The sequence below is a fragment of the Peromyscus maniculatus genome, chromosome 11 (genome assembly GCF_049852395.1).
Source record: "Peromyscus maniculatus bairdii isolate BWxNUB_F1_BW_parent chromosome 11, HU_Pman_BW_mat_3.1, whole genome shotgun sequence".
In the NCBI taxonomy this organism is placed as follows: Eukaryota; Metazoa; Chordata; class Mammalia; order Rodentia; family Cricetidae; genus Peromyscus; species Peromyscus maniculatus.
In genome coordinates this window covers 71,133,760-71,154,637 of record NC_134862.1, presented here as the reverse complement: position 1 = coordinate 71,154,637, position 20,878 = coordinate 71,133,760, and the positions used below count along the sequence as shown (strand labels likewise).

The window sequence follows — 20,878 nt, the reverse complement described above, 5'->3', positions numbered from 1 at the left end:
CGTACTTTGGTCATGTTGACTCCGACTACTCTCCTGTCCCCCAGTCTTCTCTTCCTCAGTTGTCCCTCCTCTATTTTCGTGTGTGTGTGTGTGTGTGTGTGTGTGTGTGTGTGTGTGTGTGTGTGTTTATGTGTAAAACCTAAGTTCCTCATGAAAGAATGTGATACTGGTCTGTTTGAGTCTGGGTTATTCACTTAATAGGGTGCACCAATTCCATCCATTTTCCTGCAAAAGGCAGAATTTGATTCTTCTTTATGGTAAAATAAAAGATACATATATGTATGTATGTATGTATGTATGTATATTACCTTTTCTTCATGCATTCACTTGTTGAGAGGCACCAAGGCAAATTCCATAGCTTGGCTGCACTGAGGAGTACTGTGGAAAACATGGCCGAGTAGGTATCTCTGTGTTACACTGACTTACATCTTCTTGGGTCTGCCCCCAGGAGTAGCAGAGCTGGATGATATGGTCGTTTGGGTTTTTGTTTTGGAGGAAACTCCATCCTGATGTCCATAGTTGCAGAGCATATTTCTGTTCCCAGCAGCAATGTGCACGTGTCCTCTGCCCCACCCCCACCAGCACTTAATGTGGGTTTTGGTTTTTGTTTTAGGAAGAGCCATTCTGACGAGGTAATCTGCTATCTCCGTATAGGTTTCCCTTTCTTGGATGCTAAGGAACTTTTCCATGTGTGTTGGCTACTTGTACTGCATTGTTTTAGAAGAATCTTGTTCATTTGTCCATTAGTTGACTGGAGGATTTGAGGTATTTTAGCATTTGAGTTTCTTAGTTCATTATAGATTCTAGATATTGATCCCTTGTCAGATCTTCTTGGTAGAGATTTCCTTCTATTTTGTAGGCTGTGGCTTTGCTTTTTCCTTTTCTGTGCAGAAGCTTGTCACACAATCCCACTTACCAATTCTTGGTTTTATTCCATGCACTATCAGGGTCCTTTTCACAAAGTCCTAGCCTGTCCTGGGGTGTTTCCTCTACTACCCCTGTATGTGTTGTTCATTCCGATACTTTGATTATTGCTTCTGATTTCAAGAAGTACAAAAGCAAATGCAAAGCAAGGCTAAATGTTAATTAACTAGTGTGGAATGGGGAGGTTCCAAGTTTCTATATGAAATCAAATAACAGTTTTTTACCTGGAGGTTCAATGTGTCTTGGGGATTCAGCTTTCCTCTTTAGTTCTTGAGAAAACAGTATTTTAATGACATTTTCCTAGAAAGTTTTTAAATTCTTTATTACTTCATGTGATGTAATAGTTATTTTATACTTCCTGTTTTTGAAATCATGCTCATTTTACATTAGTTGAATGGACTTCAGAACTTTATCGTGCTCCTCTATGGGGTACGATAACCCTGGTACCCACCTCCCAGCTCTACTATACAAAGTGCTTATTATGGTCTATAAAACACAACAAATACTGAAATAGGCTCTGGGAGAGAGAACAGGTTGATACTGAAACACTATCACACCCATGGCTAAATACAATAGCAAAACCCATGAATCTTGTAGACCAGAGCAACAAACTGGATTGTAATATCATTGTGGAGGCTTATGTTGCTTTACATAGAAAACACTTTTTCTCCATAAAGGTCTATGTTTGGTGCATTAGGGCAGTTTCATTGACTTAGGTAAACCCATTTGTAGCATGAACCACCTCCTCTTTCCTCCGATAACACTGAGGTCTATGCTAAGAATGAAGGAATACAATCCTGGACTCTAGTGGGGGGAAAGCACAGAGTTAAGATGAATGGTAGATAATATAAGTAAGTGCAGGAATGCGTTCAGAGGAAGAAACAGTGGAAGATCTTAGAACAGCAGGGGCTTGTCTGAAGAGGGAATGGTGAAGCGGACTGGAAATACGAAAGGAATTGGCACAAGCTAGGAAGAGAGGGCTTCTGCAGCTAACAGAGGGATGTGTGTAGTTGTAGCAGTTATGCATTTTCAATAAGGTTTTAACTAGGAATGTCTTCGACTCTTTTCATCTAAAGCATCAGTTTGTCACAAGCTCATTAAAAAAGAAAGAACTATTACACCAGATTTAATTTTTTCAGTGACCTGAGACCACTTAAAAAAAAAAAATAGAACAGCAGAATCACTAACATTCTGAGTATTCGAGCCACCCTAGAAATCCTCTTATTCTGCTAGCCCACATCAAAGTATGGGGTCACATTCTCAAGGCAGAAAAGGACCACTGATTTTTAGAGTGAGCATACAATGTCTTAACATTTTCAAAGAGACACTTCTGATATAGAAATGCTTATACATTTTTTTAATCATTGATGGTTTTGTAACCTAAAAACGTGGCTTTCATACACGTTTATCGATTCAAAGAAAAGACTCGTCATTTATAGATCCAGTTATTTAGCACAGTGCTTTGGCCTGAAGCTGATTGAAAACCTGGCAGATCAAAGTACATACATTTCCAAAGAAAAGTACTCCAAGCCAATGTTAGGAGCAATAAATTATCGCGCCCTCCCCCCTCGTTCATAATTAAATCTTTCCAAATATGAGAAAGTAGCCAGACCACTAACAATATCTGTATGCTGTTTTGAGGTTTAGATGGTTCAACCTGACTTGAAATAGAGACCATTTGTTCTAAATTGATTTCAATGCCAAGCCAATAGGTCAGCTCTTAATGATGAAGATGCCATTCCAGCCCAGCCTCTGGGTGGATAAGCCAAAATTAATTAACTCAAGTCAGAGAGTATAGAAAACAGATGCTCCACTCATGTTGCACAAATAAATTCTTTGTGTATGAAAGGGTTCTGCTTTATTCAAAGAATAACACATTGGAAGTTAAAATGGCTGGTTTTCCACAATGGAGCCAGTCCTCTGCAGTGGTGACAGACGCATGAATTTACACAGCAAATTCCAGCAAGTGCATGAAAGAATGAATTATCTTCCAGATCTCAGATTTGGACTCCTGGCCAGTCCTAGGGGATTGAGGTTTGAATCTGGGCTGATCCAATCCAGAGCAAACCCAGCAGTGCCAGAACTACATCAAGGTTATTCTAATCTATAGGATCCCTGGAGACTACTCCCAGAGGCTGTCGTCTGCATCATCTGTTTGGACTCAGGCCTCTGGGCAGCTTACCAATGGCTTAAGAATAGGTTGTTCTCCCGAGGCATGTTGTTAGGTGTGCTGTTTATTTGGTTATTCATCTCAATGTTCATTCAGAATGTTTGCTTTTGCTAGGACACGGTGAGTTCAAAGTAGGATGACAACCAGATCTAAGCAGAAATCAATCACTGGATGTTTGGTATTGTTTTTATTCTGAGAGAATATGACATAATCCACATTTTGTTTCCCTTTTGTTAGAATGAAAATGATGAAAATGGCCAAGCAGAAAACTTTTCCATGGACCCACAGTTGGAGAGGCAAGTGGAGACCATACGCAACCTAGTAGACTCTTACATGTCAATAATCAACAAATGCATCCGAGACCTAATTCCAAAAACAATAATGCATCTGATGATCAATAATGTAAGTGTTTATAAACTCCCTCCTTTTAACCTCTGACCCTTCCTCACCTGGAAACTGATCACCTTTTCCTGAGTATCTCTGAGACATTTTCTGAATAACCAGATTATTTACTGCCTGGGTGTGTGGTTCTGCCTTTATAAGTGGGTAACCAATGAGAGAGAACAGAGAGGGAATTTCCAGCCACAGCATCAAGTTCCTTCTGGTTGGCTCTCTTCTAGAAAGGAGCAAAGAATACCATATTCGTGGACTTGCAAAGTTAGCAATGAAAATCAGATGCCTAGTCTCGACCTTGAGATTAAAAGCCAAGGATAATACTTTTTCCTACACGCACCGAGTTTATGTTAATATGATCATTTGTATCATCTACAAACTATGGAATGTTCTTTTTCACCTAGGAAAGGACTTCTTACCTTATTCCCTGACTGTACAGTCAGTCATATTTTTGTTTTGTTTTGTTTTCATTTGTTTGCTTGTTTGAGACAGGGTTTCACTCTGCAGCCCAGGCTGACCTGGATCTCAGGGGACCCTTCCTATCTTAGCCTCCCCAATGCTGGGATTCCAGATGTGAGCCACTGTGCCCAGTTCAGCTTGGGTGCCTAAGAAAAGGATGCTATAACCACCAGTCTTTCAGAGCTCCACTAGTGTAGCCACTAGTGGATTCATTTCATCTGGGTCTTTCCTTCTTTGGTTGACAGCAGTCTGGCTGTGGTATTTAACCTGTGCAGTCTGGCTGTGTTCTTTTGGTAGTTCAATTTTTAAAGTATAAACGAAAACAGTTAATCGAGAAAAAAATGGCCTTTTCTGAATCTTGTTAGTGGGATACCAAGCACTTTATGTACCTTCTTGGGACATCTTTTGTTTTAAATATATTATGAACATGGTTTGTGAGAAGTCAAAAACCAAACTGTGTAAGTGAAAAGAGCCCTACACTAGACTTCAGGACAAACCTGGGTTCTAACCCTGGTTCTTGGGCTCTTGACCTAATGGGTCCAATTGGCTGCTGTGGGTTTGTGTCTTCCTTAAGGATCTGTTCCAGAAGGATAGGTATGCCAAGGTACTGTGGCAAATGTAAGTAATTAATATGGCTGCCTATTTAAGGACTATTAATCATTCTCTGTGTTTCAAGATGTATTTCTAAAGTGCTTCATGACAATCTGCTTGTGTATAACCTCTAATTGTATATGCCTTGCTTTAAGAAGTCCTGAGCACTCAGGTGACCAATCTTACATTTGACTATTTTTGTGTATCCAAGTAAGATATTGAAGTCTACACAGCAGGTAAGCAATGAGCTGGAAAAGCAGAAACTATAAATATCACCATGGCTGCTCAGGGGTCAGTTGTCTGACCTAAAGTCCGGCTTTTTAGGCCCGCTGAGCTGAAGTCAGTCACTTCTGGAACGTCAGTGGAAATGTGAAGGGACCTCACAGAACTATCAGACAATGTGACAGATGTGGCTGCTAGCTATTTAGACAAATCTGAAGTACTGAACAAATAGTCTGTGTGTCTTGAAAATTACCCTCTTAACTGCGTAAATGAATTCAGGTTGTGTTGCTGTGGTGTATCAGGCACTTGCTTATTTAAACATTGTCCTGATTAGGGATCATTTATCTTTCCACTGGTTTCCCGAGAGTCATTAGTCCTGTCTTCGGTTCCAGCTCCGCTTTGCTCTGCGTTATATTAAATCATCAGCGCAGGAAATCGTACTTCCTGTCTGTGGCTCTGAGAAGTAGCTTGACACAAATTAGTTAAAAAGAAGAAAAAAAAAATCCTACTGCAAATCTCTTCTGCTTTCACCTCAAACATTAAATGAAAACACACACATGGATAATTGTAGTTTCCCCAGCCCTTCATTCCTGAATTTGCTTGCTTTAATGAAATGCCCAAACACTCACCTCCAGAATATTATTCTTGGAGGGCAAGCTCTGCCAGTTATCTCGAGAGAGACCTCACGTAAGAGTCATGGGAAAGGAGACTTCAATTAAGACCTGAACTCCAAGGTCAGAGACTAATGGGAAGACAGAGAAAACCAACTATTAGAGGACATGCTGCCTTCTCAGAGAAATTTAGTTTTTGCATCTACCAGAATGAGTGGTAGACACATACAATGATGACTTTTCGTGAGTATTATTATTGTGCCTCTATTTTTCCTATGTATAAAAAACATTTTGTATCTATAACATTTTATATCTATAATATATATTTCTAACATATATATTTTTTCAAATAAAGAATGAAATCTTCTTTAAACAATGTACTTACACTCTCATGGCATCTCAATGCCCAAGCCTTTCTGTTCATTCCAGATGTATCTTGTTAAGTACAAAGAAACAGACCTAATAAATCAACAGCCCTATACCATGCAGGGAAGCTGGAGTTTTAAATTCAGTTTGAACTGATAAAATGAGAGAATTAGTAATAGAACCACATCTAGCAAAAGTAGTCTAAATTCTACCTATTCTGTAAACTGGAATTCCATCAGAACAAATAAATGCTGAAGATGTGCTCTCTGTCTTCCTGGCCCGTGGCCTTTCACCCTCGAAGCAGGAATGGCTGCCTGGCCTCCCGAAAAGGAATATGTTTCAGCCAGCTTTCATAAAGTTCAGGATTCAGTGGGCAGTTTCCTTTGAAAGTTTACATTAAGTGTTCTGCCACTCAGCTCTCCATATGGAATTGTTTAAGAAGTTTAAAGCCGGGCCATAAATGCCTGGCCTCAGACATACTGTAAGCCTTTGTCTACTGAAAGCCAGCAGCTGTTTCGTTACTTAAACATACCAGGTAACAGGGCACAAAGGAACAGCGCCTTTATGACAGGCGGCCCCAAGTTAAAGTCGGAGCAGCAAAGTTGCGTGGGACTTTAAGACCAGCACACACAATAGCCCATAACGATGGCGTCTCCCCCAGATCTCACCCCACCAGGAGTGCTCCATCACAGAATACGGGAAGCCAGCTTTATTCTAAAACATGTATGGCGGGTGGTTTTTTGTTTGAAAATGTGTTCTCTTCCACATCTTCTACGTGGAGAACTGAGGCACAGGAAAGTGACTTGCCGCGGCTGCACAGCTGGGGGACTCAGGGGCTTTTTCTCAGTCTGATGCTGTCTCTGCTCCAGCAGCAGACAAGGTGCCTCGGGTTGGGAGCTCTAAGTCAGCCCTACCCAGAGAGCTTCTCCCCCGACCCAGTATGGCCACAGGGTTATCTCCCAGGACACGTCCTGTGACTCAAAGATTTAATTAGAATTCATTTGAACATGAGAAACAATGTCTTAAAACATTGTATTCTGTGAGTTTGTTTGAATGTGAGACACAAAGTGACATTTAAAAGTTCTTATGAATTCTGGAAAAAAAAAATCCACTGAGGTCATGAAACCCAGAAGCTCTTCACACTTGGGATGGTACTGTTGAGTCCCCAAGGCCCCCACAGGTCCACCATGACCTTCCTGGTCATCTGCTCTTTGGTGGAAAAGCAGTACCATGTGCCCTAGTTTCAAAACATGTCCTTAATGCCAAACCATTATTCCAGAATTAGACCATGATCCATTTGTAGAGGCCAAACACAGCATCTCCCCCACTCCCAAAATGTTCACAAGAGGCTCTCCTACCTTCAGCCCCACCAAGGAACACTCCCACTTTTTCTTATATTTCGCCTGTCTCTGAACTGTGGACCTCACAGCATGTGCATTTTTCTGACCTCCTTTGTCCGGCACTGAGTCCATGGAGGTTGTATTTTGCAGAAGGAAACCAGCAGAACTAAATCCACGGGGGGGGATGGGGAGAAGGCAGGGAGGACAATGACCTGAGTGTCACATCCCCAGATGAACAAAATGAAACTACTCAGTGAAAAAGTTTACACATGTGAAACCACATCACCCTATTTCACCAAGAGACTACACTGTGGAACGATCTCCCAGGCAACCGAACTGTCTCTTGGTAAAGATGCTAAAATGGCTCAGTCATAACAAAGAAAGTTTAAGATAAGAGCCAAACATCTTCCAGGGGACTAGGGAAGGGTTAAAAGTTAGAAGGGGGAAAACCATGTGGAACATTTTTAATGACCTCACATTCCTTTACACTGAGCAGTGGGACATGGTGTGGTAATGCCTGTTTATTTAGCCTGCAGAGTTTGAGCTGGAATGGGATTTTGTGTGTGAGAATTTTTGTGAGCCACACAAAGATGTATAGGTTATAAGGTGTTATAATTAAAAGCATAAATATTGCCCCAAATATCCTGTCCAAGTATAATTGGTCTGTTCTGTTCTCGGAGGTATTTTCCAAATGCTATCACCTAAGAAAGATCTACTGGGTCTCTAATTGTGTTGCAGAATCCTTGATTTAAATATTTGTGCCACTGACACCCAAATGGCTCAGAAAGCCCCTAAACTGTCTGGAAACACCTCCCCACCAATGTCCCCACCCCCATCAACTGGGTTTGTTGTTCCAAAATCTAGTTGTAGCATTGAAAGGCAAGGCTAGGCTACCCAGAAGACAGCCTAAACTTTTCCTTACATCTAAAATAAAATGTTAACCCATTTGGGGTCTTTAAGCACATGTCTTTTTTTTTTTTTTAATTCAATTTTATTTTATTTTACAATACAATTCAGTTCTACATATCAGCCACGGATTCCCTTGTTCTCCCCCTTCCTGCCCCCCTCCCCTTCCCCCCAGCCCACCCCCCATTCCCACCTCCTCCAGGGCAAAGCCCCCCACCCCCCGAGGACTGAGATCAACATGGTAGACTCAGTCCAGGAAGGTCCAGTCCCCTCCTCCCAGGCCAAGCCAAGCGTCCCTGCATAGCCCCAGGTTTCAAACAGCTAACTCATGCAATGAGCACAGGACCTGGTACCACTGCCTAGATGCCTCCCAAACAGATTAAACCAATCAACTGTCTCACCCATTCAGAGGGCCTGATCCAGTTGGGGGGCCCTCAGCCTTTGGTTCATAGTTCATGTGTTTCCATTTGTTTGGCTATTTGTCCCTGTGCTTTATCCGACCTTGGTTTCAACAATTCTTGCTCATATAAACCCTCCTCTTTCTCGCTAACTGGACTCCCGGAGCTCCACCCCAGGCCTGGTCATCTTGACATTCACACTATTACAATAGCTCTCCATAGCTTCCCGCCTCTGTCTCCCCAAAGCCAATAGAGCCCACTTACAGGGAAAACAATAGCAATGTGCCTTTCCTCTTATTACCAGCCCTCACTCCTTCACAGCACTGCCAAATGAGGGCATACTGGGCAGCAGGTAAGCTTTGGTGTGTAGTATCAGGCAGAACTCATTATTTCAGTCCATAATTGAACTGTTGATTCATAATTCAGATCTGCTTTAGAACTATTCTTGGATCTTCTTTGAAAAATTTATTTAATAGCTCCTAAGTGATACTCCAGCATGATGTAAAACTTCAAAAGAGCTCAACCCAACTGATGATTGATGCCAGGGAAATAGTCTGGTTTTGAGTTTTAAGTTGCACCTCATATCCAAGTGCACACACACACCCAACAATGGAAGGTCTGTACAAAAATCTCTGCCTTCGTGGGTACCTGCATGTGTGTTTAGAAGTGAATGAATCCTCAAAGACCGTGAAATATTCCAAAGGCCAAATTTTCTACCTTTCTTCAAAATCCGTCTTTCCTTTCTGCCATTTGATTTTCCATTATCAATGCTAGAGACACCTTTCACTGGTTCTTTTCTTCCTTGCTCTTCTCATGTAGACACCACCAGATGATTTTTCCTTTGAAATGTTATTCACATGTACCCATCCTTTCCATTCTGTGGCACTGATAAATTCTCATCATTCCATGAATAAGCAACAGCCTACTATTGGGTCTGTCTCTACTACTAAGCTTGCAAATTTTTTCCAATTAAAACCAGATTAATTTTTCTAATGACCTGTTTCACTTGTCAAAAGCCTTTCATGGTGTCATACTGCCAAATGGATAAAGTTTAAACATTTTTCATTAGTACCAGAGATCTCATATTTTGTCCTAGACTCACTGAACAAATTTACTTTCTACACCTTCCAGACAGTCCCCTGAATACAGTATGTATTCCATCTCTCCCATGTTTGAATCACTCTTGGTTTACAAAATATATGCAGGGAACTGTTAATTTCAACACAATAAGACTAATTCAGCTGGTGCTCTTACAAATAGAATTAGTTACATAATTGAAATCTTTACAAGAAAGAAGAGAGAGAGAGAGAGAGAGAGAGAGAGAGAGAGAGAGAGAGAGAGAGAGAGAGAAAGAAACTGGTCCTCTCTCCTGTCTCCCCTTCCCTCCCCTCTCAAGAAATAAGATCCACCAGTTCTCCAAACTCAACTTAAGTATCTGCTCACTCTGGGCAAGGAATGAAGTCAATCAGTTATCTGTCTTCCCATTTGGCACTATGGTTTATGTGTGTGTTCACCCACAGTGCTACTAGAGTGCTCTTGCCAAAGGACAACTTGCAAGGAATCTGAGTCTTTGCTATCTATCCATTACGTGAAACCCAGTGATCAAACTCATGTTCTAAGACGTGGCAGCAACTGTCTTCATCTACCATCTTGAAAGTTCATCAGCACATATTCTGAGTCAGTCTATCTTTGCAAATCCAAAGACTGCCCAGAAAATCATGAAGGTCAGACAGGAATGGCATCACAGAGCTGCATGCAACCTAGCCCCCTGTGATCCTAGCCTTGGACCAGGACTGGAAGTTCTATTCAACAGTGAGTGGCTCATGCTAATCTGAGAATTGTACACCAGCTAAACTGGACTGCCTTCCTTCAATAGTACAAACTACATACCCAAGTGCTACACACAAAAAACCATAGGAAGACCTCCCATGCCCTTGGCCCATGTGACCCACTGACTTCACCTGTAGGGGAAACCTATCTGCAGCCCTACCCTGTGGCCCTCTTGCAGTGGTCTCAGTTTTTAAAAATTCCATTTAACTAGGCAGTGGGACCAAGTCCTGTGCTCATTGCATGAGTTGGCTGTTTGAAACCTGTAGCTTATGCAGGGACACTTGACTCAGTCTGGGAGGAAGGGACTGGACCTGCCTGGACTGAATCTACCAGGCTGATTGCAGTCCTGGGTGGGGGGTGGGGGGGGGGAGACTTGCCCTGGAGGAGGTGGGAATGGGGGATGGGCTGGGGGTAAGGGAGGGGGTGGGAGGGGGGGAGAATAGGGGAACCCTTGACTGATATGTAGAACTGAATGGTATTGTAAAATAAAATAAATAAAATTTTTTTTAAAAATGCAAAAGAAAGAAAGAAAAAAAATTCCATTTAAAAAAAGGAAACTGTTTTAGAATCTTCTCATTTGAGTAACAATCTTAACTACAATCCAGGAATCTTAACTGAGCACATGATGGTGTCCTGTCATCATTCTAAATTTTAAACAAATACTCTTGCTTTGGCATTTTATCTGGATCTAAGTAATCCAGATAAGATGTATTTCTCAAATAACAGAAGCACTGAAAACTTTAAATTGGCTTCTTTTTTTCTTAGTTTAAATCATCATACTTGCTAGCTTCTCTAAACTATCAACGTTAAGTTGGTGGTATAGTTCAATGGGGGAGTATACACTTATGCAAAGGACCTTGGATTACCAGCATGATAAGAAAACAGAGTGTGGCACACGCCTTTAATCCCAGCAGAGGCAGGCAGATCTCTGAGTTCAAGGCAAGCCTGGTCTCTAGAGCAAGTTCCAGGACGGCCAGGGCTACACAAAGAAACACTGTCTTGAAAAACAAAAGAAGAGGAAGAAATGTAAATTGTCTTTTCTAAGCATTTAAACATTGTGATATGTTTTTAGGAAATTGAATTAGCATTGAGCAGAAGACTTCAGGTTGAAGTTACAGCTATATGACCTTGGAAACATCACTGAAACAGTCCCTAAATTTGTTTTTGCATCTGTGGAGTTTTAATTTTATTTCATCACTATGTGGTGAATTAAATCAAATAATTTTTAAAGAAATTGGGGATATATATATTTCATTGATTGCACATTCATTTTCTCACATTTAGTATGGGCATGCATTTATATTCAATGATAACTGGACATTTTATCATAGATTAGCTGATATTTTCTCCTTACTGTCATACAAAGTGGGTGGCTAATGCTTAGATCTGATGAAGCATAGGGACTGGCCCCCTCGCCCTCTGTCTTATGTACCCTTTCTGTTCCCATCCTGCTACAAGATACTGTTTAACCAAGACTTATGTGCATTGTTTATGTATCTGTTACATCTATGAAGCCTCATGTCCAGTCCTCATCATCATTAACTGACTTAGCTTGCAAACCTCTAGAAAATATATCTCTTTTTGCTTTCAATCAACTTGCATAGTTCTCATATATATATATATATAGTTATAGTTATAGTTACAATCAGTATTTAATATCCACTTATACATGCTAATTTTGCTTTTACTATACCCTGAAAACTTCAATAATGTGCCAGGCAGTGGTGGAGCACACCTTTAATCCCAGCATTAGAGAGGTAGAGCCAGGCAGATCTCTGTGAGTTTGAGCAAGATCCAGGATAGGCACCAAAACAACAGAGAGACCCTGTCTCAAAAAAAAAAAAAAAAAAAAAAACTTCAATAATGTTTGATTATTTTGATGAGAATGCTGAGGAATAGAAAACTTGTTGAACTACAAAGCTCTCTTTGCACCACCATTTTCTATCAAAAATAATGCTGCTTACCTCACAGGACCTTCCTGTTGTATAAACCAAGTAGCCTCTAATAACCTCATGAGACCTTCCCACAGCTAATGAGCCCTACTCTTGTGGTAGCAAGGCTTGACCTTTCTTCAGTTATCATACCATCATTGTTTTGAAAGACCAAAAGGGAGACTTTTCTGTGCACCAATGCAATGGCAAAGAAAACAGTCTTATGGCATTTCTCTTTTCTCAGGGGTGGGGAGACATTTGTGGGCTATAACAACAGAGTCTGTGTTAATTCCTTCTCATGTTATTTTTCTTACAGGTTAAAGACTTCATCAACTCTGAGCTCCTAGCACAACTATATTCTTCTGAGGACCAAAACACTCTGATGGAAGAGTCTGCTGAGCAGGCTCAGCGCCGGGATGAGATGCTCCGAATGTACCAAGCCTTGAAAGAAGCCCTTGTGATCATTGGTGACATCAACACAGCCACTGTGTCAACCCCAGCCCCACCTCCAGTAGATGACTCCTGGCTCCAACATTCCCGCAGGTAGGGAGGGAGCTCCACAGCACCTGAGCTCTGCTGAGCTTGTCCACTCTGTTTCTGAGGATGCTTTCCCAAGCCAATACGGATCCAAAAGCAAAAGGGAAAAGTTCAGGAGGGGTCAAAGTGCATCAACTCTCTTCAGGAAGAAGCTTAATGAACCTGACAGTGAAACTTGATAGTCTGTCTTAGTCAGGGTTTCTATTGCTGTGAAGAGACACCATGACCATGGCAACTCTTATAAAGGAAAACATTTTACTGAGGTGGCTACTTAGAGTTGAGAGGCTTCAGTCCATTATGAACTCTGCGGGGAGCATGGCATCATGCAGGCAGACATGATGCTGGCTACATCTTGATCATAAGGCAACCGGAAATGGTTTGTCTGTCACACTGAGGGAAGCTGGAGCAAAAGAGACCTCAAAGCCCACCCCCACAGTGACACACTTCCTCCAACAAGGCCACACCACCTAATAGTGCCACTCCCTTTGGGGGCCATTTTCTTTCAAACCACCACACAGTCATTAAAGAGTAAAATAATGTTGAGTTTCCCCAAATGGAAAGATAAGCTTAAAAGAAGGGAGAGTATAGGGTATGCGATTATATATATGTGTGTATTCACATACCTATATGTTTAAAAGAAACACCAGCAACTGCTATTGATTGTCTCCAGAAAGGAAGGAAGGAAACCAAAATCTCAGCATTTATCCTTTTATGTATGTGGACATCTTATAACATATATCTAAGTTATATAGCCAAAAATAAATTTTAAAAAGCAACCAGGAAATTACAAAACTGTTTTTAAAAAGATTAGTTAAAAGAAGGAAGAGTGTATAAATTAAAACTTTGTCTCTTTTCTCAGGTCACCTCCTCCAAGCCCCACCCAAAGGCGGCCAACTCTAAGTGCTCCCCTCACGAGGCCCACATCTGGCCGTGGACCAGCCCCTGCCATTCCCTCTCCAGGCCCCCATTCTGGGGCTCCCCCAGTCCCATTCCGCCCCGGCCCATTACCTCCTTTTCCCAACAGCAGTGACTCCTTCGGAACCCCTCCGCAAGTTCCTTCCAGGCCCACGAGGGCACCCCCCAGTGTTCCAAGGTAAGCAAGCTAAGCTGTGCTGCAGAAGCTCCCCAAGGTCCTCCTTGGTTCTTTTCTCAGTATAACAGACAACATTTGAAAAAACAAAAACCTTTGAAAACATCTTACTCTACAGGTTTGCGATTTTCATACTGGTGGTCGGGGCAGTGAGCACAAGACAAAATTATGGTGCCTAAACCTGTTAAAATACCCTGTGTGATCATCGCATCCTCTCATTTACCAACTGGCACAGATTTGAATGTCTCATTTTTGAGACCAAAGCAAATGGGACCCAGTAAATGGCGTTTTTCTAGCCTGGTAGTAGAGCCTGACCCAGGACTTGGAAAGAAACAGCTGTGACTGGGTAGTGGCAAGCTGTGTGTAGGTCATGAGGGGCACATGGGCTAAGATCTTGCCTTCTCCATTACCCAAAGAAATCTAGAAAACCGTTGACTGAAGGAACTTTATCCATCTGCCCTCTGCACTGTGACTCCAATATCACTAACTTCAATGTAAACTAAGTATAGTCTAGCCAATTAATCTGCAATTGTTTTAAAATCTGCAGAGATTGTAATGTAGACCTGAGGATTATGTATCAGATAGACTGCTGTGCAATGGAATCATTTTGACAATTCTAAGCAGATTTTCTGGTCTAGTTGTCAAACAACATAAACTAATCAGAAATGGAACCTGAAGCATACTGAGTTAAAGCTATATTCTTCCCTTCATCTATGCAGTCAATATACAGTTATTTCTGACACTGTTAAAGGATATAAGGTATTAAGGAGTTTTACCCCACAAAATCAGAAAATGCAAAGACAAAATTATCCCATGCATGAAGTTAAATGTTTTAATTCAGAGAGTTAGAATATTCACATGTCCCATTAAGCAAAACCTGACTACATCTGTCACACACAGTGCTGTCCACCACCCATAATGCACCTTTATGACTGTGGTGCTTGGATTTTGATCCTTGAGGTTTTAGGGGTGATGGGCAGAGGAAAGAGAACCCCAAACTGGTAGACAAAGAGTATGCAAGAAAAACTTGGCTTTGAAGTCATAAGATCTGGGTGACTCATTCACCTCCAAGATATAAGTTCCTCACCTAGGAAACAAAGAAAATGGTAGTACTGTTCAGATCTTAAGATGAGACAATGCTGTTAGACTTCTGATTTATCTGAAACTGAGCTAAATTTCTAGTAATATTTATTTTGCTCTTAATATAAGTGTTGTCCTAAAAGCTCCACATATACCCTTTTTATCTAAGGTTCATGAATCCAATAAAATAGACTATTATTTACATTTTACAGATAGACAGTAAGGTAAAATAGCTTGCCCAGTGCCACTCCACCAGGTTCTAATCCCCAGCAGCCTGACTTGAGAGCCCAGGCTCAACCACCACCACCACAGTAGGGGCTGGCACCAGGGGCCCTCAGGGTCTGACATTTCTGTTATGGCAGCTCTCCTGTGCGTTGAGGATGATTAACAGCATCCCTGGCCTCCAGTCACTAGCTGTCAGTTGTATCCTCCTCCAAGTTGTGACCACTGAAAATACAGACAGGCTGCTGTCCCTCAGGGAAGTAAAGCCCTACTCGGCTTGTCAACCACTGCTCGGCAGTGCTCAGAAGAATTTCCTTTCCACATCAAAAAACGTGCATTTCAACATTGAATGTTGCTACAAGCAAGATCAAGTTTATTGTTTTAGAAAACCTCAAATTGACTGGGAAAGTGTCTGCCGCTGTGCCAGGATGGTATGGGGGCTGTGAGGAAAAACGGGGGTTGGGGGGTGGGGTGGGGGAGTGGGCAGGCAGAGTCCTGAGGGAGCCTGGAACTCTCTGCTGTTTTGTCTGTTTTGCTGCGAGAAGGAGCCAGAGGGACCTGTGGCGGTGCCTCACTCAAGAATGAGTGTGCAAGTCTTGCCTGCCTGCTTGACGGCTTTTCTTCTTGGTTTCCAATAAGCTAGCTCGCCAGTGCTCTTCAGAAAAATCAGCTTCGGATGCTAAACTGATCTGTTAAACAGGGTGGAGTTAGCTTTGGTATTTTTGAGCTTGCACACAGGCAGAAGGGTGGGAGTCCCTAAGTCATTCTGAATTGCCAGGAAGAGGGAGCCACCAAGTTTAAGGAGACCTCGCTCATTGGGGAATTTGTAGGACAACAGTTGAGCTATTCAAAATCTTTAGAATGCTCTCAAGTTAAAGCCAGACTTAACTTGAACTGGCTTTGTGTACCACCCCAAATTTAAAACAGAAATGAGGAGTTTGAATTGAAAGAGAGAAAGCTGGTTGTTTTGTGCTGAGCCCTCAAGATTGAGGGCCAGCAAAGCAGGCTGGGAGGGAATCCCTGTGGTGGGAGTCACCTGAGCAGAGCTGGAGGCCGGTCAGGGTCCCGACGCCTATTAAAGCCTTGCTTTAGATGGAAGATTCTGAACACCCGTCTGTTTTTAATAAAAGCCAGAGCAGGAATCCTACCAAATGCAAGCCAGAAATGGGGTTTAAGATTTCAAAAAAAGAAAGAGAGAAAGAAAGAAAAGAAAGAGAAAGGAAAACAGAAAGAAAGGAAGAAAATGAAGAACGCTCTTATTGAAACACCTTGCACTAGTGTCTATATATTCTCTTCCTTCCGTAATTTGCTTCTATTTTCTCTTAAAAAAAAAAAATTGAGATGCCCCCTATCCATCATCTCCAGGAAAAAATAAATAAAAAGTGCTTTTCAAGGAGAAAATCTGGTCCCACCCATCCTCAACGTTCTTTGCTTTCTTAAGGGACCTTTCCTCCTTTTTACAACCTGAAACCAGAAACTCACAACACAGCAACACAGCACAAAAGGTAACCCTCAGGGCTCCCTGCTGGCCTTTAATATTACAAAGGCAATAACTGAACTTCTAGAGGCAAAAGATTCAGCCGCCCTAGCTTGTGCCTGGGCAGTTTTCCTCCTGATATTTTGAATGAATTGACAACTGGTGATGATGACTTTTATTTTCACCCTATCCCAAGGTCATTAAAGCCCTTGATGGCTCAGGAACCTTGAATCCACTGTCTTTTTACCCAGCATCTTTCCATTTCAATATAAAGGAAGAGGCGGAGGGCAAGGTGGTGGAGTCATTTTTGGCTCAGCTTCTCGAGCTGTTCTGGTTTCTGTGTTTGGAGCCTTTTGGTGGGAGAGCAGGAAATACTGCAAACTGCATGCCTGCTTTAATTAATTCCACCCGAACTGGGGAGCATCTCAGAGAGCCCCACTAGCACGGATGCTTCTGCCATTAGTAAGCTGAGTGGACACAAATCTTCGGGACATTTGTCTAGGGCTTGACTCTCTCCATTCAAGTTCTCTCATGGGACAAAACCCTGTTTGAAAATCCACACCAGCCATGGCTTTGTTTTGAAGGCTGGTCTCAGGCAGACAGCACCACCTCTTTAGAGCACCAGTTCTTTTAATTGCAGGTCCCAGTCATCATCATCAGACACCAACTCCAGAGTTAGCATAGCTATTTTTAGTTACTGCTTCTTAAAATTAGTTAATTGGAAATTACAGCCTTTGACATTAACAGGACAAATTAGCTGAATCCAAGTGTGCGTTTCCTGGCACCAGCTAACTCTGGCACCATTTCACTCATTTGTCATCTCCCCTTCCCTTGGAGAAAGCTGTTTTGCAAGAGTCAAAAGGGATAAGGGTGAGAGGAAGGGTCTCCAGTCAAGGAAGAACAGACTTCATTTACCTCATCACTCAATCTTCCCCTTTAGAAAAGTTGAACTAGAGACATACTTTATTTGACCCACCCTCATTTACCATCTCTGATGGTTTCTTTTGAAAAATGGCCAAGCCCGGTCCTGTTCCATTTGGTTTTGACTTCAGCTCACCTAGGTGACGGAAATCCAGACATGGTCCTTTGTGAGTCCCACGACAAAGACAAAGCCCCCACAGTATGTGGGCAACCCCAGGGCAGCATCAAGATTTGCCCAGAGTTTCTCACTGATGTCTTCTATGGTTTCCTTGACTTAAGATAGCACACAGAGAAGCCCCACATTTCAGCAGCCTTAGGACTAAATCAGTTATGTATAAACTCCTTTCCAAAGACATGACAGATACCCTCATATTACAAAAGTTAAGGCCAATTGGTTTTCATCATAATTTAGTTTTAAATGTTTGATCTCTATGGTCTGCATTGTCTAACCCTAATACCAATTCTTCCATTCATTATATTTGTTGTTATACATAACAGTTAATACAACATCCCTTTTATTTCGGGTTTTTGTCAGCCAGTCCCCTACATTTCAAGTCAGGACAAACCACAAACCCATCATTCTTATATCTTTGCCTCCCCCACATCAAGGTTTGGTGCCATGAAGGAGGAAGCTGCCGAGCCTTGAAGTCGTGGGGCTCAGTACATGGAAATTAAGCAACCCGTGTGACTAACCTGGTGTCATTCCCCTGCGGTCACACATGGAAACATCCTGACTTACCCCCTCTCCTCCTGAACAGCCCTCTAAAACTGATGTTTTTAGCAGCCAAGTGTCATTTAGACAAAGGATGAAATCACCTTGTGATTTGTGATGTCAGCTGTGCATTTTCTGTTCTACCCACTAGCCTCCCTCAAAGAAAAAATAAAAATTATAGTCAGATATTCTGATTTGTCAGGGAGCTGGTTTTTTTTTTAATTTTTAGCAACTAGATTTAAAAGTTTAAAAAACCCACATTATTCAAAAATATAATTACTAAGAGCAGAACTTTGAGTTGTTATAACAAATTCTTATTTTCAAGGCAAACATATTATAAAAATTTGGTACTGAAGCCTCCAAATGTAATTAATAATTTGCTGCAGGTTCAACATGAATTGTCACGATGAGCTCATGGTACTTTAATGAAGCTAAAATTTCACTGTTCACTTTAAGAAAACGTCCACTTTTATTTAAGGCCCTCTGTTATATACACCACCAAAAGCTCATTCTGTTTACATGACGATTCTTATTCCAGTGTACTGTTTCAATTCTTATGGAGACATACTATTTTGCTGTAATGAAGCAATGGTTAATGTCAAAGGTTTTCACTCTTCAGGTCCTGTTTTCAATATGGTTTAAGTGAAAGTCAGATTATCTTAGCAGTTTCCTCCTTGGGTCTAGCAAAGTAGTCTATTTTACACAGACATTTCCATCCTACCACAGATCAGATGATTGGCAGTCTCTTTAGGTGAGGCCCATGTAGACCACATTCAGTGTCCCACAGGTCAGAATTTGTGAACTTTGTGGAAGTGTCTAGGTAGACATCGGTTGGCCTGTCTGCTTTCCCTGTGCCCCTTATCTTTTCCACATAGCCTATGTTGCAGGAAGGCAAAAGCAAAAAAAGGGGAGATAAGACTTACCTAATGCAAACCACAAATAACCCAAATGCAGACAGGAGACAGCTCACCCTGCCCTAAGCTGCTGTTGGCGCAGCAGCGGCGACAGGCGTTCAGTTAGGCAAACACACCTGTGCCCATCGCTCACGTCAATAACAAACAGCTCTAAGTCACTAAACTCAGTCACTGCAGCCCAAGCCCTTTTGCGTTTCAGGGTGCCCAGTTCTGCCCTGGGTTTCACCCGATGGATAGAGGAAGGCAGCCAAGACAGGAGTCTGGTAAAGGAGGCGCTGGCCAGGGAGAATGCACGGCTGAGGAGGAGGGTTGTTCCTGTGGCTAGTCAGCAGCACTGTCACCAGCTGGAATCTGCTGCATGTTCCGATATACAAGTTGAAGTCAGCTCAGAAAAAAGGGGAGCAATACCCCACCCAGTGTAAGCAGACACACCAGACTTAGGGGTGCACACAAGCCGGTTAGGACTCGAGTTTCATCGACATGTTCTTTCATTCCCCTCAATGTAAGAAAAGGATGATTTTCAAGAAACCTTCACACTCGGACACTCCTGAACAGACAGTTTCCAAAGGCTTCAGAAACTCATGATGTATGATTTCGTGGCTCTTTCATGTCTATCTTTTAGCCAGGCAGCAAACTACGAGAACAGGCTTTTTTGGTTTTGTTTTGTTTTGTTTTGTTTTTCTTTTCCTCCAACTCAGCAGCTACTATGAGAGATTAAAAGTGAGATTTAGACAAACCTTGCAAGACAGCCAGGAAATTAAAGATGAAAATGTAAATGCAGCATCTTGCTCTATGGACGTCCCCGGGACACCTAACTCCAGCAGTATAAGAAAGGAGGTGAGGACTTAGCTGAGGGTTTGATGGCTTCGCCTGCTTGTCATGCTTTTATTGCTGCTTAAACATAGAATTTTAAAGTCTCTGACACTGGAATTCCTTAGCTTACTCATGCCAACATATTGTAAGCATTGTCTGGGGGGACCCTCTGAATCTAAACACATATTTACACCCTTTAGTTGCCAAATGGACTCCATCTGGCTCACCGATGTTGTTGCCAAAGGGGTATTACACTTTTGGTCAGGCTAGGATTTTCAGTGCCAGAGTAGGGGTTTCTGGGAAGGCTCTGGGTCTGAGAGACACTACACGTTTGTAGATGCCACATTACTTGAGTATTTGTATGTTTGGATCACATGGCAACTCTAACCCAAAATAGAATTCCAACACAGGACAATGTCAAAAGCCACAAGGTTTTCAGGAACCCTCTCCATGGCATGGCTCATTCTTCACATCTGGCTGCTCTTCAGGCATCAGAGCCACATGATAGGCAAAACCACAAATACCAAATGCTCCAATTTCTTCTTTTTAACCATTCCCATAAGCACTGAGAAATATCCACTCTTGTTTTTCAGTCAAAATAATCAGTTCACACGAATCACATGAACTCATTCTGTCCACAGGCCTGGGGGGCGGGGAGTAGTGAAAATGGTAATTAGCCAAATTCTCCATGTCTCAGCATCAGTGTGGCAGGGCACAGCCTCTTGATTTCAGTTACTCAGAAAGAGGAAATTGCCCATACGGGGATGATCTAAACACCAGAAAAATGAGACAAGGTATGATAACGCTCCTCACTGATCTTACAGGAACCCCATAAATGTACATATAGGTAACTATGAGATTCTTCAATAAGCACCATCCTTTCCCTGTTTCTTTGATGGGAAGGATGGTATAGAAGCAGAGAAGAAAATAAAGACTAAATCATCATAGATACTGGACCACAGACATATTCA

The 20,878-nt window shown here is 42.0% G+C and overlaps 1 protein-coding gene across 6 annotated transcripts in view; it reads left to right on the top strand.

The window, feature by feature from the left end:
- The window catches only part of Dnm3 (dynamin 3), a 495,138-nt gene that overhangs the window by 453,376 nt on the left and 20,884 nt on the right, over window positions 1-20,878 (top strand). For 4 of the 6 annotated variants that reach the window (XM_076547837.1, XM_076547834.1, XM_076547833.1 and 1 more), the window contains 3 exons: window positions 3,332-3,496; window positions 12,458-12,684; window positions 13,538-13,771. In XM_076547837.1, coding sequence (XP_076403952.1) covers window positions 3,332-3,496; window positions 12,458-12,684; window positions 13,538-13,771 — 626 coding nt within the window. Of the gene's footprint in view, window positions 1-3,331; window positions 3,497-12,457; window positions 12,685-13,537; window positions 13,772-18,077; window positions 18,372-20,878 lie in introns of those variants that run through there. The other 2 variants (XM_076547836.1, XM_076547835.1) reach the window with 2 other exon arrangements.